Source organism: Rhinichthys klamathensis, unplaced genomic scaffold (genome assembly GCF_029890125.1).
Source record: "Rhinichthys klamathensis goyatoka isolate OS25496 unplaced genomic scaffold, OSU_Roscu_1.1 h1tg000217l_1, whole genome shotgun sequence".
NCBI lineage: Eukaryota > Metazoa > Chordata > Actinopteri > Cypriniformes > Leuciscidae > Rhinichthys > Rhinichthys klamathensis.
In genome coordinates, this window is record NW_026606742.1 from 774,347 (window position 1) to 800,494 (window position 26,148).

Here is a 26,148-nt window from a genome sequence, read left to right on the forward strand (position 1 = left end):
GCTTAACCCTAGTCCCAGACTAAAATGCATGTTTGAGCCGTTAACGGAAAGCAACTTGCTCTGGTATGTCTTAAAATATGTCAGTGCCATTGTTTTATCTCATTTTTTTTTATCTATTGAAATAGATTTAAAAACAAAAAAGAAGTGTCTTACTGATCCAAAAATTTGAACAGTACTGTATTTTAATGACACACACAGTTTGACTATTATTTAAAACTATTAGACTACTCAATTCACGTACAGTGGGGTCTTAAGTATGCCATGTTAAATATTTATCAGAATGTTGTTTACATTTTTCAAAATCCTAGTTATTTTCATCTGAAATAAGTTTTAAAACCTTGTATGTTTATCATAACTGAAAATTAAAAGGTCAAACTAGATTTTTTTTCCTGACAAACTGATGTCCATCTCTAAATAAATATCAGTGACTGTTTGTGAGCATTCAGTCTTTGTTTTCTAGAAACCACACTACAGATAATTCCTCAATTAAATGGCAATAATCAGAAGAGACTCCAGAATCCAGAGACACACAGTGGTTCAGTGACAGTAAAAATCATGGTCTTTATTTAAAAAAGAATTTAGGTATCATTACACAAGATACAGACAGTAACAAAGTGATTACACATCATTGTGGGCTCTTTCCAGTTAGAACTATGTGTTCACCCTTTTTTAATCTTTATACTATTAAGTGTTACTTTTCACTCCCATTTACTGTGTTCATAATACATATTTAGATCTGCACGGCTTTTGGACCTTTAGAATCTGGCAGTGCCACTGCTTTGAACCCACGGTACAAAAACAAAAAAACCTAAACCTTTCTTCCCTGGGTAGAATACGGCTCTTTAAAGCAAAAAAAGAAAAAAAGAAAAAAAAAGGAAAAATACCAAAACAGGCCACCAGAGTGAATGAAAAAACATGAGTTGGCCTCTGCTCAAAAGATGCCCACCTTAAGCCCATAACAGTGCAGCATTTCACTTAGTGGTTTGCCATACTTGTGTTAATATGCAGGGGGATTAAACCCAAACAATGAATACATTATATATAAAAAATAAAATAAAAAAAAAAAACTCCAAAATCGAAGCAAAGGCTTTTATTAAAACAAAAAACAACGACAAAAAACAACAACGGCCCTCAAGACATGGTTGTGCATACTGTTACAGACCACACGGTGTGGTTTTGGTCCCAAAACCTGTGACGCCGACAAACAGGCAGCAGAAACTTGTGCAGGATGAGAAGAGTGAAGTGGTAAGAGGAGAACAGTGGATCAGGCACCAACAAGACCAGCAAAAACATCCTGCGTCACAGGATCAACAGGACAAAATGACTGTAGAGTGATCTAAAGCCAAGCATGAGACTGCCAAGATGGCTTTTATGGCACAAAATGTTAAGTAAATCACCCTCCAGTAAAATGAAGAAAAAATTGAGGGTTTTGGCTAATGTGAAAAAACTTGCCACAATCATAAAGCTCTGATCATGGACCAAAACCAAAAAAAAATGCTACCCCAGGGCTGGCATGCAACATTTGACACTTTAAGAATACCATAGTAGTTTGTTCCTGAAATCACATGGGATTTGCTGAGATGAGCAGTGAAGCCTATTAAGTACTTTTGAACCATTGAGAGGCACAGCATTTTTGCTGGTTGGCTTGGTGAGCCCGTCTTCCAGTAGAACAAGAGAACAGGGGATCAGAAAAACAGCAGAATCAGATGTGCAGAGACAAAGAAAAAAACAATGAGATGAGGGTGTCAGGAAGGGAAGAGGAGGCTTTTTTTTTTTTGGGCTCCAGGTCTTCCTTAGAAACTATTGAGCTCGCTCAGGGTCTGGTCCAAAGTGGCATGGATCTTGACGTTCTCCTCCTTAGCATTTCTCAGTTTCTCTGCAATGAAAAAAAAAAAAAAAAAATCCCAGAAGGAAAGCAAAAAGTGAGACAAACTGCAAAATCAAATTGTAATACAACATTGTACATGATTTGTTAAATATGGGTTTGATTTGGATGTATGGTTCTTGATGTTATATTATAGGTTCTTCAGATCAGGATTAAAGTGAAGACCTCCTTTATGAAGTACCAGTATAGATGGTTTTCTAAAACAACTATAAAACTGTTCACCAATGGCATCAGATTGAAAACCTTATTTTCAACTATAGAGCCTTTTGAGATTGTGCAGCAATTAGGGCTGGCCCCTAATAGTCGACTAAACGTTAGTCAAATACGCCTTATCGTTTGGAACATGCAAGTAGCAACTTTCAATGGCTGCTCGCTTTAACGTTAACCTAGATAAATATGCGCATATCCAAGTGTTTGAGCGGAGTGTGGAAGCTAAAGTATAGCGCGCTTCATGACATGGAGGCGCAGGTGCGATCCATTGAATTTTTTCCTGACAACAGTGGAAACTACTTAACATACACCGTCATTTTTGGTCATACAGATTAGAGTAATACATCATTCCAAACAGTCTAATACTAACCCTAGCAAATAAAACACTGTGCCTTTGTAAAATAAAGATAAACAGGAGGCGCTTTTTCTGCCGTCTCGGTCTCCGTGAAATGGAGCGCGTCACAAAAATGAACCGAAACTCAGCATATAGGCTACTTGCCTCACAGACATGGGAAATAAATCTATAGAAAGCTTGAAATGTATAATATATACGAAAAATATTTATATTCTCTCTATACTGTGGAGATGGTGAGGCAGCATTGTCAACTTCATCTTTCCAGCCGACACTGTCACAGAAAACACTAGTTTATTAAATAATTAAAAAGTCTCTATGCTATTTTTTGCAACATTTATAATCATTACTTTTGCCAGTGTTTTGCAGCAAGCTTTATGCGAGCCCTTGAGCTTGGAATAGGCTATATTATATAATATTAAACGCTCATGGTTTAGTATTCCCCTCAGTATATATTTAAGTAATTCAATTAAAATAAACGTGCGATTAGTCGACTAATGGCTTAAATAAGTGACTACTAGTCGACTAGAAGAATCTATAGTCGGGGGCAGCCCTAGTAGTAATTAAATTCTGATACAAAGTCAGTTGCAATGAAACCCAAGTAGTGACATATCTTTTGTTCCAAATTGTGAAGTGCATCCCAGTGAAGCATGTTGAAGAAAAAAAGTAGGGTTGGGACTTGGTTCAATTCATCGATTGTTGTTTGGATGGTGGCAGATCTGAATGAAAGCTTGCGGTCGATTGTAAGAAAGGGGCGAGGTTTAAGTGTAAGGGGTTTTAGTTTAAGACTAAATGATTGGAGAAATCCACTATCCAGAAGATGGAGTTATGACATTTTGACTAAGAATAACAAGGTTAAAATATATTTAAAAAAATATGCAGATTAATTGTTCACTATAAGATCAATAACATTCATTTAGTGACTTATGTATAGGGTGAACTTATTTCATGCCACCACCAATCCGCTTCATCAGAACTATATTTGCATACCATTTCAGGTTTAAAGGTGCAGTATGTAATATTGACAGCAAACAGTGGAAATGGTACTGCAGTCTAAATTCTAAATATTGGAGAGAGACTCAATGCTCACTGGTTGCCAGATTGAGAACATGCAACAGGAAGGAGCGCGATTAACAATGGAAAGAGACAAGCCTTACACTGCAAGTTGATCAGCTAATGTATACATTTGCAATGTTTTTATTGCAGAGGCTTTTTAGATCTGGTAGAATCGGTGATCTGACCCAGTTCGACTGCTGGCTTCCATGGCTGCAATACGCTGCTTTTCCACCAACGGGCGACTGTCGAAATACTATTGGGTAAATTGGCAGGGGGCGGGACCAAATGGACCAAAACAAAAACTCTTACTCGAACATTTCGAAGTAAAATAACTGGCTGTTGCATTCTTTTACGGAGAAACGAGTCTTTGAACTTACCATATGTTTGCAGAGATTTAGGAAACATGCTATTTTTACGTTTCTGTACTGTCAAAAATTACATACAGCACCTTTAATAAATCCTAATTGTGAAACAGCTCAAATTTATGGCGGCAAACACTGTCGATAACACTCACCCAGTATTAAAATTGTGCAACACTGGCATGTCAATGCTTTGCTTTTACCATAGCACTGATAAACCAATTTTCAGAGAATGGTTTAAATAACTTCTCAAAAGTGCTCATAGATGTTCAACCATCTTGGCAACCAGCTTCCATTTCGAAATGGGAAGTTTCCTTTTTGGAAAAGCGAAACCGATTTGAATGGCAAGAATCAATGTTTCTAGCCAAAAGAAGAGCCAGTTTGTAAATTCTTATTAGGTCTTAAATGCATTAAACTTAATGCAAGGAAACCGTATTTAAAAAGTGAAAATAACCATAAATGGTTTAAGATCGTGGATGTAAATGCTTTCCTCTAGTTAGCTTAGATATGATGGCAAATTGTCCAAACTTCATGGTATATATATATTTTTTTTTTAATCAAATTTTGGGGGGAATTTCAGCTTTTTTCCCCCTTAATTTCAGACCTCCAAGTCTAATGGCCTTGTGCACCAGAGATAATCTTAACTCATAGCTAAAACTCATGACTTATCAATCAGTGAAAGAATGTATCCAAGCTTTTCTCTTTCAACCATAAGATATTATTCATGCGCAATCTAAAATAGGCAAATGCTTGGTTGCCTAACACCAGCACATTGCAATAAGAGACAAGCAGACATTCAAAAGAGAGCAGAGCTTTTTTCCTCCATTCAATAAACATGTACACAAGGCATGAAAAATACAGCAAAAGACACAAGAGAGAGCAAAACCAGGGACAAAAGAACACACGTCTCTGAATAGTCAGATGCAGATAAGAGGAAGATGTTGGGGCAGATAATGAATATCTAAAGAACAGAAATTCAGAGAAAATGAATATCTAAAGAACAGAAATTCAGAGAACGCAGAAACATAACAGGACTTAAATGGAGAAACGGAGACTACAGAAATAAGCACAAGGAAAAATACATGAAAAGGGAAGTGTCCACAAAAGATCAGAAAAGAAATATCCAAGAAATATTGACAGTCAGACAAGATGAAGAATTTCTTGAAGTCACAGTCAGCCACAGAACAGTCCAGAAAATCTTTATCTGTAAACAGACACCAATGGTAAATACCTCGTGAGAATATTTCTACATTTCAGAATGAGGAAAGTCGCAAATTTAACAAGCAAGCAGTTAAGAAAAATATTAAAAACAACAGCTCTAAAACAAACTAGCTCAAAATACCAATTTTATTTATTTAAATGAGAGCCTTAAAGGGGACATATCATGGAAATATATGGTTATTCAGGTTAGTCTACAACATGACGTCATTCCACAATCCAAAAAACCCATTTAGCCTATAGAAAGTAAGCTATAAAACGAGTTACGAAGTCCAACTATTAGTACATTAACATATGATCACTCACATTTGCATAGCAGCACTATTCAGTATCCAGAAACATTGCAGAGTCAGACTTATTTAACTATTAGGATGTTCAAAACAGAGGCCTTTTACATAAAAACTTTTAAAGGGACAGCAAATCTGGCCTGTTTAATGGAGGCTAAAAAATAGTAATAAACTAAACCATGTCTTTTTGCAGTTCAAGTGGACTTTAGCAAGAAATAAACTACAAAAAGCACAGAATGTCCCCCTTATCTGTAGGTAAATATGAAACCATTTCATAGTTAGCATATTAGTTACTTGACGTATGGGTTAGAATCACACTATAGAGATCACAACGCCATTCACACAAACTCGTATAAAGCAGCAGTTCAAAAGAATCTGTGAAATAACAGCTCGTGTCAACGATTAACTCCTTGCGGCTGAGCTTTATACTGTATGGTAAAAGTATATGATCAGAGGTTATGAAGCTCAAGGTTAGGTAACCAGCTCGGTCACGAGACTCAAATCTGCCATTGCAGCAAAACTCAATCGTCCTACAAAAAGCAAACCATGAGTAGCAGTCTCACACACATGCAAGGGCCAATATTTACATAGAGGTCATGTCGTTGAGAGCATGATCCAGCTCCTCACTAATGGCCTTATACTTGAGTTTCTGAGCGTAAAGCTCATCTGTTCACACACACAGAGAAAGACAGAGCAGAGAGGAAGGAAAAGGTCGGAAGAGGGAGAGAGTATGAAGGAAAGATAAAAGGAAATAGGAAAAAACAGCAAATAAAGATTATGAATGTAACGGAGGAAAGGAAAAGGACAGTGAGATTATGCTAAGAAAAGAGTATGAACAGTATAAAAAAAACAGGACCATATTGTAGCTAATGGAAGAAATGGGTGAAGAGAGAACGACGGAATCATACCTTCCAAATCATCAATGGTCTTCTCCAGTTTGGCCACAGACCTTTCGGCAAACTCAGCACGGGTCTCAGCCTAGCAGAGAACAGGGGAATTATATTTAACTAAAACCATTTAAAAACAAAACTATTCATTACTTCAAATGTATTTATTTATCTATTTATTAAGATAGATTGTGTTTATTTATCTATATATTTACAATGCTACATATGACATGATTTATACATATATGTTCACTGTTTGTTTTATTATTATTATTATTTATTATTATAATATGCTTTGGCAACATTGTGTTTCACAGTCATGCTAATAAAGCTAATTTTAAATTGAAACTTGAAATATCTAATTTCCGTTTAGGTTAAAGGTTGGGTAGGTCGTTTTTGGTCTAAAAAACTTTTTCCCAAATTTGTTTAAACTTTCTATATATATCAATGCATAATTAAAATGTAAGTACTCTGATAAAAAGAGTATAAAAATCGAGTGACTCTAGACCGTTTAATCTGCACTAAACACAGCTCATTATTTCCTTCCGGGACGAAACAAAGGATTGGCTTAGGCGACTGTCACTCTCTCGCAACCATGGCAACACCCCCGCTGCTACATGCGCTGCCCACATGCGCGCACTCGTTTGACTCGAGGAGGGTAAGAGACTAGTAAGAGACACAATTACATGCAAAACACGGCGTATATGTTATGAATCTTACACAAAATTCACCTTCATCACAGTGTAACTGATTGTAATGGGAAAACGTGTATCAATGCAACCTGTTTTTAGCTTTGCTTTATGTTACTAGCTCGTTAACGAATCAAACTCAATATATTTTAAACTTTAACAGTATCGATATGCTAGCTTGATAGTGAGTATTAACAGCCATGTTAGTTGTTTATATTCATAATGATAAAGTTAGGTATTTTATTACATGTGAGTCTGACATGATGTCACTACATGCACTGCTCCTCTCCGCTCGGCGCTAGTAAGCGCGTCCTCCAGCTGTGAGCTGTCGGCATCGCACGTTCATGTGTTTTGGGGGCGTGGTTTTGGAAGGAGCCCAGAATGGAGGGGGTGGAAGTGAATGGAGATAAGTAGCTGTGTTTATTACAGCCCTGAGAGGACTACAGACACTCGATTTTTATACTCTCTTTTCCAGAGTACTTACATTTTAATTGTGCATTGATATATATAGAAAGTTTAAACAAATTTGGCAAAAAGTTTTTTAAAAAAATTCTACCTACAATACCTTTAAGTACTAAAATAACGTAAGCTAAAACTATACAGATTTTTTTTTTTTTTTTTTTTAAATCTACTAGAAATTACAAAAACACTAATTTATTAAAACTTTAAAATTAAAATATTAACAAACATTATGATGGTAAATAACTCTGGCAGGGAAAGAAATTCATGCATGATCAAACTACTAGGTAACATACAAAAAATCATGATTATCTATAGAATAAAGTTATTATTGTAATTGGTGTGACATGCTATTGGTGCAACATAACCAATGGCATGAGTTTGTGGCAGGACTACACTTGTTTTGAAAAGTAATTTTTGCTTTTTTGTTTACTGTCAAGTTCAAATTTCCCTCTAAAACAATGAACTACATCTAAGAAAAAAGAAATGCATACAGATTCAAATCAGAAAGCAAAATATGCAACTAAGATCCTTGCAATTGCATTTAGATTTAATAGATGCTTTTATTCAAAGCGTCCTATAAAATGATTAGCAAACCCTTTCTCCAGAAGGTTTCAACTTCTGGATAGTCTTTAAAAGACATTTATGAGGCCCAATTTGGTAAACATTTAAATATACATGTAACCTCAAGATAACATTCAATTGCCAGCCCTAATAGAAGCCAAATCTTCCATGAGAAGTTCTCACCTCCTTCAGCTTATCAGTGAGGATCTTGATTTCTTCCTCATACTTATCTTCCTTCTGGGAATACTGTAGTGAAAAAGAAGAAATATGAGTTGGGGTGGGGTCTTGTTAGAATCTTACAACTCAGCATGCACAAACACCCTATGAGTTGTATTTTGGGTTTGGCACACTTCAAACAGAGACAACCAATTTTATGACACTTTAACACTGACATGTTTCTACAACAGCTCTTAAGACGTAAGGTAGCACAGCTGTCTATGCTTTGACCCCCCCCTTTTCCTCGACGTTTCTATGCGGGCTGGCTGAGCCCTGGCCTGCTGCTGTTGTGCAAGGCTTGTGACACGATAGCTGATTTTGCTGCTGTGTTCTGCCAAAGTTTTAAACAGATCAGGACATGTGTGCAGGAATGCAGCTGCAACATCAACAAAACACCAGGTATGATAGAAAGGGAAAAAAATATTTCAGAATTCAAGGGGAGATTCACAAAGATGTATATACATGTGCAGTATATAATTTTTTTATGCCATGTCGATAATATAAAATATATATATATATATATATATACACACATACCATTTTTGTACAGATCCCTACAAGTGAATCTAGGGATTATAAAATATACAATATAAAAGCGCTAAATATTTACTTTGAAATCTGCCATTAAGACAAAAGAAAAAAAAACAAGACCACCTCATAACTGATCTACCAATAACAAATATATTTAGATTATAAAAAAATAAAAACTTCCTGCACTGTATTTGAGACAGTTAAACCACCATCATTACTTATGCTTGCAAACCATAATAGATTTCATTAGGGAAATAAAAGGGTTGCAATAATAGCATTCCACCTAATATTATATAGTACATTATTACACGGCTCTGTGGGAATATTTGATTCTGATTGGTCAATCAACCGCTGAAAACAGTCTCATCCGGGTTACTGAAGTCAGCAGCAGCTCCACTTGCTAGGAGTGGTTTTTCATCGTGGAAGTTATGTTGGTGAGCTAATAAAATATTAAAACTCCGTCGAATCAATATTTTATGTAGAGTTATTTAATTATGTCATCTAGTATCATGGAATCGCTTTCTCGTTTCATACAAATGCAGCTGCTGCTATTTTGCGACTATTGTTTTGTACACTGTTGGATTATAAGACAACAAACAGGTCCAATTTTAAAACGGTTTCATCTCAAATCAATATCTCTTATCCCCATAATTATTTATGTAGTGAAACGCTGTGTAATAAGTGGTCTTACTGTACCGTATCCCTTAAATATTCGTCTAGTCTAAACTTGCCGCTTGCTAGCAACTGCTCTCTCCGCAGAAGCTTTATCTAATAAATTATTTCAACTCTGATCAATATTTTGTCTAATTATTTACTTATGTGGCAAATAGCCGTATAATAAGCAGGAAAATGTACATCCAGCCGATTGTTATCTCAGAATAAACCCCATTCAGGGTGATGCAAGACCTGATCCCCCTGTCTGGGTTTATTCTGAGATAACAGGCTGGATGTACATTATCCCTTAACACACAGCATGCAGTCAAATCACATGCAAACAAACAGGCGAAATAAGTTGATCTCATGCAACAGCATTTATCAGTGTCATTTCTGCTTAATTAGTCTGAAGGCATCCGAGACCGGTTGCGCTTGATTCTATAAGGCACCAAAATGGTGACACTTAATTTCATTATGCAACAGACCTTCAGGCATGCTAAATAACATCTCATCAGGTTAAGATGGATATGGAAATGAGAGGGGGTCTTTACTTCGTCCCTGTGGTCAATTACAGCTTTCTCTTGATGTAATGGTCTACCACTGTAATCTGGACCGACATATGTGGCCTTTTGCTATGGGTGATGTACAGCCATATATCAGGCAAAAGGCCACTTGGAAATGAGGAAGCTCATATTATGCACACTTGAGCGGATAGATCACTGGTTTGGAAATTAGAGAGCCTAAATTTAATTGCCTGGAAGGCAATTTGCAAGGCACATTTGTGGGGATTGAATCAGAGTTCCTTTGAGAGTTAAAAAAAGGGATGAACACTGCAACCAGTCAGAGATCGTGCAGAATAAAACACACACACACCCTACCTTCTCAGCCTGGGCCTCCAAACTCTTAAGATTGTTGGTGACATTTTTCAGCTCCTCCTCCAGCTCAGCGCATTTGCTATATACAGAGCAGCCGTTTTGATTTTGGAGGAAGCAGAAAAGAAAGGGGCACAGGGCAAAGGGAAGACAAGACAAGCCAGCAAAAGTGGCAGAGTGATGACGTTAAACACATGAACAGTAAGAGAGGCCTTAAATAATTGGTTTGCGATGGACAGTTCACTCAAAAATAAAAATTGTCATCATTTACACTGCCTCATGTCATTTTAATTATGTAGGACTTAAACAAACAAATTATACTTTGCAGCCCTGCATATGACCATACAATGAAGGTGATTGAGGAGCTCCAAAAATGACCAATAATAAATAAATAAACTATCAAATAAATGCATATTTGGTGAATGAGACTTTTCAAAAAAGTTTTTTTTATTTTTTTTTTTTATCTGACTGACCCCAAACATTTCAACAGAAATGTATATGTGCTGTAAATATATTTCTGTGGGGATGACAAATTAAAAGGGATAGTTCACCCAAAACGGAAAATTCTGTCATCATTTACTCACCCTCGAGTTGTTCCAAACCTGTATGAGTTTCTTTCTTCTGTTGAACACAAAAGATGATATTTTGAAGAATGTCAGTAACCAAACAGTCATGTAGCACCATTGACTTCCATAATATTTTTTATTCCAACTATAAAAAAAAATCAATCAATGGGGTACATCAACTGTCTGGTTACCAACATTCTTCAAAATATCTTTTGTGTTCAGCAGAAGAAAGAAATTCATACAGGTTTAGACCAACTTGAGGGTGAGTAAATGGCAATTTTCATTTTAGGATCTCGGCAAATAACGATTTAAATGCGGTGCCTCATTCATATGGCTTCAGAAGCTTCAAAGAATATATCACACATTGCATTAACCGCTTTTGAGGTCATTTTTTGGAGCTTGAAGGCCCTCAATCGTTTTCACTGTCATTGTATGAAAAACAGGAAAATCTGTTTTTCAGATCAGAAGAAACAAAATCAAAAGTTTCAAACAACATGAGTACATGACAACAATTTTCATTTATGCATGCGCCATCCCCTTAAATGTAGTGTAGTTTGTTTTGTCATCTGTGCCAAAAGTGCTTGGTTTTTATAACATACTGCCAATCGCACATAACGAATATCTAGTAAACCCTCAGATTATACTATGAGCACCACTGTGTGAGCAGATTTTAAGGGTCAAGGAAGCAAAACTAGTGTGATTCTAAAACTGAAAGTTGCCATGAGCTGTTCTAAGCAGTTTGTAGTGGAACATGAACACGTACGCTTCGGATTTAGGTAGATGAGACAAAAATGCACAGCGAGTGATGCGTGTTACGTGAGCATGCAGATCATGCCACTTGAGTAAATACGACTCATGCGGTTTACAAAAGAATGATACCTGGAAGTGGATGGTTAGATGAGCGGAAGGAAGGTGGAAAGATGAAGGGATAGGGTGGAAAGATAAAAACGACCAGTGCTGGAAGGAGGAGTCTTTTTTGTTGTTGCTTTTTTTCATTGGTGACTATCTTGCTAATTCACTTTCACTCTTTCACTCAAGTAGACAAATTCCGGATCCAGGTAGAGGGCAACATTCTCCAATTGTCTGTATACCCACGTCTCCAACAAACGGACACACAGTGTCCGACACGTCAACAGACTTTTGCAACCAGGATATATACCTTCTCATCTGAGGCGTGCAGAGTCTTCAGTGTCTGGTCAAGAGCTCTCAGCTCCTCCTCCATCTGCTTGACACGGCTGTTAGTTTGAGTGGGGAGGGGAAGGTATGTCAGGTCAAAGGTCACACATGCCCAAACACAAATGAGAAGGGAGGGGACATATGAATTTAAGATGGATTCAAGCCAATGAAATCACTCATACACACACACTCACACTCTATCCTTCTATCTCTCGATCTCAATCTCTCTCACACACACAAAGGAGGATTATGGTTATGGTAGAGCATTCCTATTGTCATGCAAAATTAGGCATTTTCTCACGCTCAGTGAACAATGAATTTGAGTTTTAATGGGACTAAATGGACACTAAGGAATATTAGCTAAAGCTGACAGTATGTGTGGTATGTACTGTAAATGTGTTCAAGGATTATGTGCGTGTGTATTTTGATTTTAAAACCGAGATTAACCTCTCAGCAAGCTCTGCTCTCTCCTCCGTACGCTCCAACTCTCCCTCAACGATCACCAGCTTACGTGCCACCTGTAACACACATCAATACTTCCTGGTTATGGAATTTTATTTTACAAGAACTATTAATTCCAACTTGTCGTCAATACATTTACATTTAAGCTAAAACTTAAAAAAGTAGTAGTCCCTAGAAGAAGTAGTTTTATTCATAATTTCAGGTAAAAAAGTAATAATCAAACAAAATGTTGCCTTGGCAATATAATTAAGAAAAGTGTAAGTACTATAATTACTGAAAAAACAATTCAAAATACTATAATAGTACAAAATAAATTACACCATTATATTACCTCCTCGTATTTGCGGTCGGCCTCCTCAGCAATGTGCTTGGCCTCCTTAAGCTGGATCTCCTGGAGCTCCATCTTCTCCTCATCCTTCAGAGCCCTGTTCTCAATCACCTTCATCCCTCTATTCCATAGAGAGAGCAAATTAAAAGGAAAGTAGGGCAAGTTAGGGTGGGATGAATGTAGAAATAACAGAACTCTGAAAGCGCACGTATGTTAAAGTACGTACCTCTCGCTCTCATCTGCGGCCTTCTCAGCTTCCTCCAGCTTCTGCAGGGCTGTGGCCAGTCTCTCCTGAGCACGATCCAACTCTTCCTCAACCAGTTGGATACGCCTGTTCAGAGAGGCCACCTCTGCCTCAGCCTAGAAGGCAAACATGACAAAAACAACTTGAGAATAGAGCAGACAGACTAATCCACTGAACTTCAGGAGTCACACAGGGAGCGTGAAGTGACGTGAGATAAGGAACAGGAGGGTGGGAAAACACTTGGATAACCTAGAAGAATCAAGCCGACAAACATGGAGACCAAATTGGAAAATGGAACCAATGAGACAGTGGAAAACCCTCATGTGGTAGAATCATTTGGGAGCTTCTGCTTTAGCAGAGTGGAACCACTATGTTTGGAAAGGGCAATACTAATGTGCGGAGTGTACACAATGACTAAAATTATTTTAGCAAGGCGGCAATATTAATATTGCTCTGACTAAGGTTAGGGATTTTTCAAATACTCCTTCCAGACAACATTTCACCGTGGAACTTGTTGCACTGTTTGAGCTACGGACATGACTGATGCCTCAAATCATGTAGCTTACTGATGATGAGAGGTGTGCTATAACTTTTCGGACTAATTGGCTGTCAGATGTTCACCCAACACATGAAAACATGGCCGAAAAATCCCACAGACAAAAAGGAAATAGACATTTCTGGATCAAAATACTGTAGACATAGCAATTATTCACAAGAACGTTGCAACTTTCTAGCCACGCCTTAGCAACCAGCCACAACACACTAGCAACAATGTAACAACCACAAATATCATAGGAATGGGCTCTTAACTGTACTGAGGCCCTTTGGGGCCCCAGCCATATCCAGACAATATGTAGCTAAACGTTCAAACAGTCAAGATTTCAGAATGCGTTTAAGATAAAAGCAAGAATTACAAGGTTATCAGTTCCATTCTCGCAGCAATATCTGAAATAACTACTAGTATGGTGTCAGAATTCCTGAGGTAATTTTTTGTAAGGGAACCATCATTCATGCCTTTAATTCAAGACGTGTAACTTAATAAGGAGGGGCACTTCAACAACATTTATTTAAAAAATATTAAAGATTAACATTGTTTATACAGTAACATCAAATATGACAGAAGCTTTACTCATTGGGCCCGAAACGCAAAAGCAGGTTAACTTCCGCGCGGCCGCGCCTCGTCAGCTGAGAAACAGCGCTCGTGCACGGATTCCGGATATGACGACACCGCTAACAAATACTGGAGTTTCGCTCCTAATAAGGACTGAGGAATCTAAAGTCTGCGGGGTGAGTTCATCTCACGCAATGCCAAAGAGACGGCATGGTTGAGCGATAAGCGACGTCAAGCAAAACAAAATATATATCCAAGACAAGTGTCTAATTTAATTAAAACTCATAACAGTTGTCAAAGGTTCGAATAGGCTGCTAAAATGCCCAAGTGACATGCGTGAACAACTCAAAGTGCCGAGATGAGCACCTGATGACCCAGATGTTAATGTACTCGAATGATAACGCAGCAATGACGTGAAAGGCACTATTTGAACATAGAATTACACGAATGGAAGCTTCTGTTAAAAAAAAAAGCCAATATGAGTGATTCAGCGAAACTATTTTGTTACTTCCTTTAGGCCTCACCCGCAAAAAACCCAACAATGCGAGACTAAGAGGATGAGCTATAAACCCATCTGAGGTTAGCACATCTAAGCACACACAAAGTGAGATGTCATCGCACGATTTTTGTATTTATTTAAGCCAATATATCTGGCTCTTAGTTTTGCATTGATCTTATTAACTATAAACCTATTAGCACAAATGAAAATCATCAATGAAGAGGAGTCAAGGCGCGCATTAGCTTGTAGGGTTTGCAATTACCATCTAACCGGCCCATATTTTCTTAGATTTTATGGTTTAGAATGAACATATCGTTGTCACAGGCCACCCTAAGAGCATTCTCGATGTTTATTAGATATCGAAATAAGTTTTAAAGAGATACAAACACATAATTCTTCGTATAGGGCGTTGAATCTGGGTGTGAATGAAAAAGCGCACGAGCTCGGTAGAAACGCATGTGATACAACATAACGATTGTACGGATAAGTGCGACACTTTAACGTGATAAAAAAAAAGCATCGCTATGGATATAATGATACACTTACCTGCTCCCTGGCACGCTTCTCTTCCTCGACCTGTCTCTGCAAAATCTCGGCTCTTTCTTCTGCCTCATCTGCCTGCTGTTGTAAAACTTTGATTTTTCTCTTAACTGCATCGATGCTGTTGGATCCGGCCATTTTAATGTATTACTTTAGGTGTAGTGTGGTCGAATAAATCAGATTCCAACCGAGCAGCGTAGTAGTGGACCGAGACGCGAGGAAGAGGAAGAAAAAAAGTCCAAGGCACCAACGCCCCGCCAACAAGTCAAACGCAGACTGAGCGAGTGGAAGTAACGCGAGGATCAGATGGTTCACGCGCTTGTCTTTTAAATCGCAGCGGTGCTTTTTTCAATCTCGTTAAATACAAACAATAGTGTTTGTACAAATAACAGCAACGAGATATTATCTCCAGACAGAAGACTTTTAATGTTGAATTTAGCTTGAGCAAGCGTTTTGGTGTTCAAGCAGTCGGTCGGTTTCTCATTCGAATTAATGAATGAGTTTTAATGTCATGAAGTCTTTCTTTCCCTCCCCTTGCTTTCTCTTCACCCAATTTGTTCAGTTGCCTAAACTCTTCCTTTTTTCGGCCCACTTCCGGATTACCCCACCCTGTCCCCAACGGTTTAAGGGCTGAGAATGAGGCGTAACTGATCCTGAATCAGCTGCGGCGCAGAGTCAAGTCCCAGCGGAACGGGTTCACGGTTGATCTCCGGTCAGCAGTTTTTGCACGACCTGTGTAATTCTTACGGAAGAGCCACCCCTTGTTTTACACGTGTCCTGCCAGGTATATGACGTCGTTGGACAAATAAATCATTGGCATTCCAGCCAGGCCACTCCTTAATCCAGGAATGTGCTTGTAGATCAATGGGAAACTTTTAGCCTATTGTGATCAATAGAATGTTTGAAATTTTGAGAGGCAAAAGAGAGGAATTGAGTTGGGGCGAGTCTTGGACATGCCTATATGATTTTAGTGGGTCCCCCTTTTTTTATGGGGCCCTGGACAACATTCCAGATCATCCTCTTATATTAAAATAATTAAACGTAAATGTTAAATTTAATTAGTATAAATTATTTCAAAATTAATGTCAACGCAAACAGTTAATTAATTACACTAAAAAAAGTTGCTCCTTTTAATTTTTAAGTACAATCAACTTGGATGTTTAAGTAATTTCAACTTAAATTAAATTAAACTGACTTTAAAAATGAGTTGAATCTTGTAGGCCTAAACTTATTTTAGTGAGTTAAAGCAATGTAAAAACATGTTGTCATAACTTATTAATCATATTTTTTTTACAGTGTAATTGTTATGAAATTATTTATTCATTATTAAATTTAGGTTTTTGACAATTAAAAGGATTTATTTAGGTCTTATCACTTTAGAACAGGCTAAATGCTGTAATCGAGAACAAAGAGTGTGGTAAATAATTTACTTGTCATGCAATTCCATTGACGGCTTTTTTTGCAGTATAGGCTAAGTGCCGGTGCTCTTAATAATGACAAAACTATAGTTGTGTTAAGTTGTTAAGATAATAAGAATAATTTTTTGTTCACAGAATACCTAATGAAATTAGATTTGATTAATCTGTAATTGTATCTTTCAGTTAAATTAAACATTGTGATTTGGATTTAAGACTTTCAGGAGAATCCATTATAGAATTTACCCACAGGATTGCATGAGGTCATAAAAAAGAATCCAGTGAATAAACTGAATTCACAGGCCTGGGCAAACCCGAACAAGTAATGCTGTCTGTTCCCTTTCTGCGGTGTAGAGTGCGCAATCTTTCTGACATCCGTAACTATGTCCTAACACTGTTAAAAGTATGCCTACGGGTATGGTTTTTATACGCTGATTTTGTAATTCTTACCACAAAGACTTTTTATATTGGTGGACCTTAAACGGTTTACCTTAAAACAATGTTTAAGGAAAAGAAATGTGACTGATCCTGAATAATTCTGCTGTAGACAAGCACTGTATGTTGCATCATAATTTCCTGTCTCACCCTTCCTGCCTCCCTTCACCAATGTGGAACATGTTCCAAACTCCATACATAACTTGGGACGGGCCCTATTATCATATGTTGCCACTATCTCACCAGACGATGGCGCCAGAAGATCTAGATAGACTTCATTGTCACAACATAAGTTGTGGCGGAGGCCCACTCATAGAATCAAAACTTTTTCACAGCTATAAACACACACACACACACGCACGCACGTCAGCTTCATTACTCCAATCTTCAGTGTCACATGATCCTTCAGAAATCATTCTAATATGCTGATTTGCTGCTCAAAAAACATTTCTTATTATTATCAATGTTGAAAACAGTTGTGCTGCTTTAATGGACCATATTGTGCTATTTTAAAGGCTACTCATTTTGTTTTGGAGGTCTCCAATAGGTTCACATGCATCCGAGGTAAAAAAAAAAAAATCAAATTTTCTCATAGCCTAATAGCTATACATCACCTAATTTGTCAAAGAGTCTGAAAACAGTTTGTTTAAAGATTCGTGCTGCGTCCCTACTACGCCATAAAAGTATACTCTTTTTGTGAAGAAAAAGTAGGCCTACATACTTTTGAGTGTGTAGCAAAAGAGTAGGCAAGCTTTGGGACATACTACTTCGTCATCTTTAACGGACAGATCTGTCGCGTGCATCCTGTCACCGTAAACTGCCCTGTCAATCATCTCGTCACGGTTAAAATCCTCCATTCAATCTAATATAACTTCTTACTATTTCGGAGAGAATTGTTGTCGCACGTTCATCTGCCAGTCATGGGTCTTTCATGTGGAGAATCTCCTCATGTGTTTGGAATTTGAATATAATGATGCATTTAAAAGTTAATGGCTAAACGTATCTTTGCAAAAGTTCACAATGCTGCTGCAGATGCAATATAATGTGGACAACATTGAATAAATACATTTTCGTCAGGTTAGATACTGATAATTAATCACTCAAACCCCTTTATCTAAACCTCTCTACATAACCGTCGGACTCGTGCGTCCTCCATGTCTGTAGTTTTTGAACACTTTTCATTCGTGTTTGTAGTTCTAACCGAATCCTCGTCCAACGCGCGATGGGTTGTAGTAGGCAATATCAGCCGTTAGAGTGCGCATCGATTTGCACTTCGGATTCTGACCGGATATAGTAGACCATCCGGGTCTCTTTGGGACACTCATTTCAACATACTACGATTTGGGACGTACTAATTCTATTTTCGAATACTATTTAGGACGGATATGTGCGAATTGGGACGCAGGATCGAGGTGCGTTCCATTCGACAGGGTCCCTACACAAGTGTTCACTGCTCCCTACTCCCTGAGCACGGTATATCAGTTGAAGTGGACTTCACTGACTTCCTGTGAAGCGATGTTCCCTTATTCCCTATGCCGTTTTCAGTGCCCTTCGAACTGAACATGTTCGTTCCCTTCGTTTTGGAATCTCACTTAAGATGGCGAAATACCCTGTGAAGTCCACTTCGCAGTCCACTTACGGTCGAATGGAACACACCTTCGGTCTCTGTAAACCCCTCCTTTCCTAGAGCCTACTCTGCTCTGATTGGTCAGATGGCCCAGCCTGTTGTAATTGGTCTACAGCTTACTTAATATATAGTGATACGAACAGTAACGATGGTGTCGGTTTTTCCGTATGTTCCGGCACGAGTCCTCTTTCTTTTGAAGTGCATCAAAGTGGATTCACAGTGCAGACATGTCGACAACACAAACCAAACTCTTCCAGGCCTCAGCTACAACTAGCGTTTGAGGGCGGGACGTTGTTCGCAGGCAGCCAATTAAGACCATAGGCTGGCATTATGAATTTTTTTTACATTGTTAACAGTGTAACAGGAAGTGAGACTGGACATTATTTGCCGTGCACTTTGCAGACCTTTTACATTCACAAACAGCTATATGAAACTCTACATGAAAGGTAATATTCGAACAACAAAATACTTTAATATTTTTGTGGAAAACGTGATACATTTTTTAGGATTCTTTAATGAGTTCAAATTTAAAAGTGACCGGGCTGAGCATTTTTACTCTTGCTGAGAGCAGAGGTTATATTTATGTGTCCGTTTGTCTGGTCTGATGGTAAACTGCAGCTTGTGTCTCTAATGGCCTGTTGACATTCTAGGTTATAGGTGACAAGATGCATGGCTTGACATTCTAACCTCCAAGACACACTCACACAAACACATGCTCACTTACATCAACGTGGTAAGTCCCACTCACACCTGCAGCAGAAGACCTCAGAAACTGACAACAACCTTCTCAGTTCTACATTTTTTCACCTCTGCACTATTTCAGTTCTCATTTTGTACAAAGGTTGCACCCATCCTCAACCTCTTCACCATATCTGATTCGAACACCGTTGCTTGCTCAGAGCTCTATTTAAAGGATCCACCCCCATATTCAAACCGGATCACTGCTGGTCGGCCTGTCTGTCAAGCTCGCACTGCATGACGATGAGTGACTAATTGAACCCTAGTCTTGCAGTAAACTCCGGCCGGGTTTACTGCTAAACTCTTTTTTCCCCACTGTGTGGGGTAGCAAGGTAAGTGATAGCTTGGTGGTAAAGTTTTGACTCAAGGTTGAGATGGAAATAGATTTCAAAGCGACAGCTGTAATGGAGGCAACCCACACTCACTCTCCGTTTGGAGCTACTGTTCTCAATCTGCTTGTGTGATTAGGGGATGCCAGATTCAAAACAATAAATCCTCACATTACAACATTATATTACAGTGTTTTACCCTATGGTGCTGACATAAAATTTGCAGGTCTTTTTCAGCTCTCCTTCTGTCTCTAAAGTCAGTGATGGTCTCATAGCCTGCCAAGCTGGTGTTCAGATGGTTTAGATAGTCAGAAAACTGTTTTCTAGCTGAAAAGTGCCCAAATCATCTTTAAAGTCCCCCTGTATAGTCAATAATTTGATCCCTTAAAACTCATCTTTGATCACCAAAATTACATATTTAAAAGTTTTTTCCTTGAAAAAAAATTCTTAATGCCTTAAAGGGATACTCCACCCAAAAATGAAAATTCTGTCATCATTTACTCACCCTCAAGTTGTTGCAAACCTGTATGAGTTTCTTTCTTCTGCTGAACACAAAGGAAGATATTTTGAAGAACGATTGGAACCAAACAGTTGTTTGGCATCATTGACTTCCATAGTAGAAAAAAAAAAAATACTATTGAAGTCAATAGTGCCAAAGTTCCAATCGTTCTTCAAAATATCTTCCTTTGTGTTCAGCAGAAGAAAGAAACTCATACAGGTTTGCAACAACTTGAGGGTGAGTAAATGATGACAGAATTTTCATTTTTGGGTGGAGTAGGCTATCCCTTTAAAATAGCTTGAATGTAAATCTACACCCCTGCCTCGTTTAGTATACGTGGTTCTATGAATATGCAAATTAGCCCCGCGCCCTCTCGCTCACATCAGCTCAAAGATCCACTCGTTGACGATCGCACATTGACGTGATTAGTTTGTGACGTCAGAAACACCAGCGATTTCAATCTGCATTTTTGAGACTGTCATTGGTTCACTGCAGTTTTAAGGAGAACATACTCAGCAATGGTGTTGACATGGTTTGTCTTAAATCATATTAAAAACACCACATAAACATATAAACAACATTAAAAGCTGGATTTTAACCACAGGGGGACTTTAAGAGCTAACAGACCAGCTTGACTATACTTTAGTTTAGGCTGATTTAAGATGGTTTTTCTCATGTGCTATGTTCTTATTCTTTCATTCTGGATAAAAAAGAACAGTCTCTCTTTCACACAAATACACACACACACACACACACACACACACACACACAACCTTAAAAGCCTGTGATATTCAGTCAGGGGAACATTTTATGAAGGCCAAACTTTATGACAACAGGTGTGTCTGCTATATCTGGAGCCCAGAACAAAGGGACAATGACAGGCAATAATAGACATACTTGCTGTAACAGGGTTGACCGTGACGGCACAGCCTTAGTTTAGCTGTCAAAGAGGGAGTCAAGTAACACAATGGCGATTAACAATAATTCTCATTTGAAAGTTCTCATATAGTTCTTGAGGCGTATGAGATGTAGCCTACATATGAAAGCATTAGCAAATAGTTGTCCATTTTAAAGTCATCACTGAAAAAAGGAAAGGATTTTTTTTTTCAAAAACATTCCAAACGGGACTAATGTAAGACTAATGAAGCTTTAAAACTCTACTGAAAGTCTGTTCACGCCTGGAATGTTCTTTCTTGTGTTCATTGTGTTCTTCTCACAAACACTGATTTACAGCCCTGCTGCTAAAGCCGCAGTCTCAAGGTAGTAATTTTCTCGCTGAGTCCTTCAGGCATGAGTATACGAATAGCATCACCCACACTTTTTGTCACCTTGTGCGAGTTATGGATGGGTTGGGAACCAAGAACGATTCAGAATTAACTGGTTCTATAAAAAAGAAAAAGAAAAAATCAAATACCAGAGCTGAATGACGTACGGTTAATGGTTCTTAAAAGTGCATTTGCCTGTTAAAATACCAAATAAAAAATATTCTGACAGAGATTCCAAAGCTAATATTTAGTGGCGCAACAACATCGCTACTGAAAAAAGAAACGATGGCACACGTATGGTGTCCAATTCCCAAACGAATGACTCTCATTAGCAACAAGATGCAGTGTGACCAGTAGGGCCTAGTCTGATTCTTGAACAGATGATTCTTATGAACCGATTCTTTTTAGTAAATCAACAACATGCAGTGTGACCTCTGTAGTTGGATTGTGATCGAATGTTGTTGTTTTTTTAGCAGGTTCTTGTTAGTGAATTAACATTATACAACGAGACCAGTGTAGTCTGATTCTGAACGAATGACTCTCAAAAGCCGGTTCTTTTAAAGCAGCACTAAGTAGGAATTCCGTTTTTGTCAAACAGCGACCCCTAGAGTCGCTGTGGAGTACTTGTACTGTCTTGAATAGCACTCACGCAGAGATGGCTCGCACTCACGGCCGGATCCCCTCCCCCTGTACACCGGTACCTGTTCAGTAGGATGGACGCTGTAACGAGTGGAAATAAGGTATGGCCCCTTTAAGAGCTACGCGCGCCCTGTTTAACTGTCGGCAGTCTGTATTGTATGTGCGCCTCCAACACCACATGTATAACACCACTGTTTTTTGCCGTAAAGCAATTCGTTAGCTCGCGAGACCTGATATCACATGATACTTCCTAACACTGAGGCCGGCGGCCCGCCGGCCCAAAGTTCCAAGGGTGGTTTTGCGGCTCACAGGCACCAGGGGGGTGCGAGACGACCACCATTCAACACGAAATCAGTAATATAAACATTACAATGACTCCAAAGCTGTTCGGTTAAGGTAAAAAAGTTACTTAGTTCACCTTTAAGTGAGTCATCAACATGCAACTTAACCAGTGTTCCAATTCTGAACAACTGAGGCCCTATCCCAAATGTCACACTTCATGTGCTCTTGAGGTCTTGCGGACTTACAATGGCCGCCACGTGTGCGTGGGGTGTCCCATTCATCATTTTAGCTTTCAGAAGGGCGCTCGCGAATGCCTACTTTGCGGCCTTGATACACACTTCTGCTGAGCCCACACTGAAGCAAGCTCCACAGAAGACTTCTACCCGACAGTCAAAGTGGTGTTACGTCATGAAAGTGTGGACTCAAGAGGAAGAGGGTTTAGGGTGCCATTTGGGACAGGGCCAGACTCTCAAGAGCCGGTTCTTTTTTGGACTTCAATCAGTGTAATTACTGACTGGTTGTTCATTTGACATTGTGTAGTTAAAGATACACGTTATGTGTTATGTCAGTATACATGCTAGTGAATGAGTACATTTAAGGGGAGATGTTCGAGTCTGGATGGTTGACATCACAGCCAAAAAGGGGGGTAGTGATAGTGTCAGCTGTGGAGGAGTGAATGGAGAGAATGAGAGGAATGGAGGGGCGGGCCAACAAGAATCCCGGGATGAAGTTTTAAGAGTTGCATTTGTGTTTGTGTGCTTTGCGATCGTCGATCACTCACATCCGCAGCCTTCTTCTCAGATATCTCCAGTTTCTCCTGGGCGTCCTTCAGGGCCTCTGAGTATTTATCCAACTCATCTTCAGTTCCCTTCAGTTTCTTCTGCATCTGAATCAGCTCATCCTCATGCTGGGAGAAAGACACAAAGGAATATGAGAGTGTAAGAGATGGAAAGGGAGGGAGGAGGGAAATAGCATCATGTAAAATCAACCATTAATACATCTTCACACAAGCACTCGTACCCCAATCACTTCAAGCTGGTCAAGTCTTTTTGCCCATCTTCTCCTGGTGATAAGCTAAGATGCGCAGCTTACCAAAGCCATTCCTTGTCCTAATGTCAATACAATTACCCTCACTGGCAACCCCAAACCTTTCACACATCCTCAGCCCTATCTACAACTCCCTTCTCCATCTCTTGCTAAGACTCTGTTTATCCGCCCTGCATTCTTCCAGTGGCAGATCACAGCCTCGCGACTGCTGTTCAGTGTCGGGATCAGGATCTCAGACTTCACAAATCAAGCCTTGGCGGTGGACGCTCTTTTTTCAAGAGGGATATTTAGACAGTTGTCAGCACTGGCCAGGTGCATTATATTCTAAACACATTTAAATATTGTAAAATTACCCGGATTGTGGATTTTGCTAATCTTTGTCTCATGCTCAGATGAATTGCCTTTAGTTTTGTTCAGAAAGAAAAAGTTTAATAATCGGAGAAGAGGGCCTTCTTTCAACAGGTCATTAGCGCCATTAACCCCTTTAAATATAAATGAGAGATAAAACATGGGGTTTCAGTGATCAATTCTTAAAGGAACAGTTCACCCCCCCCCCTCCCCCACCCCCCCAAAAAGTATATATATATATATATATATTTGGACAAACTATCCCTTTAAATTATTAAATATAAAAAAAAAAAAAAAAAAAGTTTTTGTAATCACAACCTTTGACCTTTCCACCTCACCTGTTTGCGTTGCTAATTTTATTCATATTCTTTTAAAATTCTTCTTTTCCCGTTATTATACATCACATATTGTAATGTAATAGCCTAACTAAATGTAATTTATACACTATGAGTCCAAAGGACACACTTTATAATTAGGATTTTAAAACTAGTAACACAACTGGAAATTATGAAAAATGCTAAACAAATCAGAATTACATTTGTATGTAAATAATAATAATAAAAATAATAAAAAATAAAACTCTCTCTAATCATTCAAACTCAATTAAAAGCTCTCAAACTCAAACCATTTAGTCTTAGTTCAGTGTTAGTTATCACAACTTTGACCTTTCCGGTTCCCCCTGACCTGTTTGCTTCTGTCCTCTGCTCCTTTCCTGTCGGTCTCCGCCTGCTCGGCCTGGTCCAGGGCGTTCTCCTTATCCAGCTTGAGCATCAGCATCTTCTTCTTGATGGCCTCCATCTTGGTGTCGCTGAGTAGGGCTCCTGGGACGAGAAAAAGAAAGTGGCGGTGCAGTAGATGAGGGCTACTGGTTTAGGAACAGGAGACGGTCAAGTGAGGAACGTGGAGAGAGGAAGAGAGAGAGAGAGAGGGAGTAAAGTGGGGAAAGACCAAACTCAGCCAGGGATAGTGGGAGGGCATTTATATCTGCGGGCATCATGCCCCGCCCCTTTTCCATTAAACCCCACCCACTCACTCATTATAGCTCACCTAATACAGTCATGAGGCCTGTTTGGTGACTAATGAGGCGACGTTGTAGAGATGTTACGTTGGATTTCAGGACCTTATCATCTCTACAATTCGTGTCGTCAACACCAATAAATTCACTGAAATATTCCTACTTTTCATTTCCATCTATTGTTTTCTGTTACTAGATCATCCCATTGTGGAAGAAAGAGTTGGAAGATATGACATGACAAAGACAAAAAGAATGGACAGAGCTGAGGTCCAGCTATAATAAGACAAAGCCGCTGTGTTTGTGACAGGCACAGGTGTGTGTGTGTGTTACGTTACATTACTAGCATCCCCAGCTGCACCGTTCCCTTTATGGCTCGTCAGTCGTCACAATGATCACTTTACAGGCTTTTTCCTAATGTGAGGCACTGTTCTATCCTTAACTCGCCTGACCACGTATAACAAGGCTTTGGGGAACCACTCTTGATGTGTTCAACATTCCCAAACACACAGCCATCTAGATGATTTATCTCTCTAGATCTGTATTTATTCATAGAGCATGGGCTTATTTTGTTCATTTGATTTTTTTTTGTCATTATATTATTTGTTTTTTACTTTAACTTTCTAAGCTTCCCTACTATTGTACATCACATATTGTACTATAAAAATCACGTGACTAATTATAATTATACACACAAAACTGATCAGTTATAAGGCCTTCTTTATAATTACGATTTTACACATTTTAGAGTTAGTAAAGTCATCAAAAATATGAAATAACAAAAATATGGGAATTATGTTGGGATCAAATAATGCAAAACAAATCAAAATTGTATTTAAAAATAAAAATAAATTCAAAATAAAAAAAATATTTTGACACTGGAATAATTTATATTTGTCTACTAAACTTGCATTCAAAAATGAAGCTTAGTAGTAGTGTCAAAAGTAGTGAAATTCTTCTCTAGCATAGATTTTCACATCATTCATTCATCATTCTGCATTCTTTTACCTTTAGAAGTAGGCCTACCTAAAGATTAGTGATATACGAATATGAAAGCAATAGTGATTAGCATTAGAAAATGAGTCGTTCATGTGCATCTTAAACCGTGCGTTCCACTAAGCGCTTGCTGATGTGAAGGGACAATGGTGGTGTCGGGTTAGGGCTGACCAGACTATTTTTAGTCAGGAGGCCAGGCTAAAGTTAAAACTCATTGTTTAAGAATAAATAAAATACAATGTATTTGTATTCAGACGCACTTATGGTATTCAGAAAGGAAGAAACAACATTTTGTATTGTGCACAAATGGAAAGTTTACACAAGTCAATGCTTTATGATAAAGCTAGGCTC

At 38.5% G+C, this 26,148-nt stretch overlaps 1 protein-coding gene across 10 annotated transcripts; it reads right to left on the bottom strand.

Annotated features, from left to right (window-relative positions):
- Positions 1-536: 536 nt before the first annotated feature.
- Positions 537-24,755, bottom strand: tpm3 (tropomyosin 3). Of its 10 annotated transcripts, none has more exons than XR_008808301.1 (11): positions 24,474-24,755; positions 23,176-23,301; positions 12,998-13,131; positions 12,775-12,892; positions 12,429-12,499; positions 10,246-10,321; positions 8,150-8,212; positions 6,276-6,345; positions 5,955-6,033; positions 4,893-5,066; positions 4,658-4,855 (listed from the first exon to the last, which is right to left on the bottom strand). XR_008808301.1 is itself a non-coding variant. In XM_056264223.1 (10 exons), the coding sequence occupies exons 1-10, from the start codon at positions 24,585-24,587 to the stop codon at positions 5,063-5,065; spliced, it is 855 nt and encodes a 284-aa protein (XP_056120198.1). In that variant the 5' UTR covers positions 24,588-24,755; the 3' UTR covers positions 4,658-5,062. The 10 variants fall into 10 exon arrangements, 8 of the variants coding, with proteins under 8 accessions (XP_056120196.1, XP_056120197.1, XP_056120201.1 ...); XR_008808300.1 differs by having other exon boundaries at positions 4,888-5,066; XM_056264223.1 differs by having other exon boundaries at positions 4,658-5,066.
- Between the last annotated feature and the right edge of the window lie 1,393 nt (positions 24,756-26,148).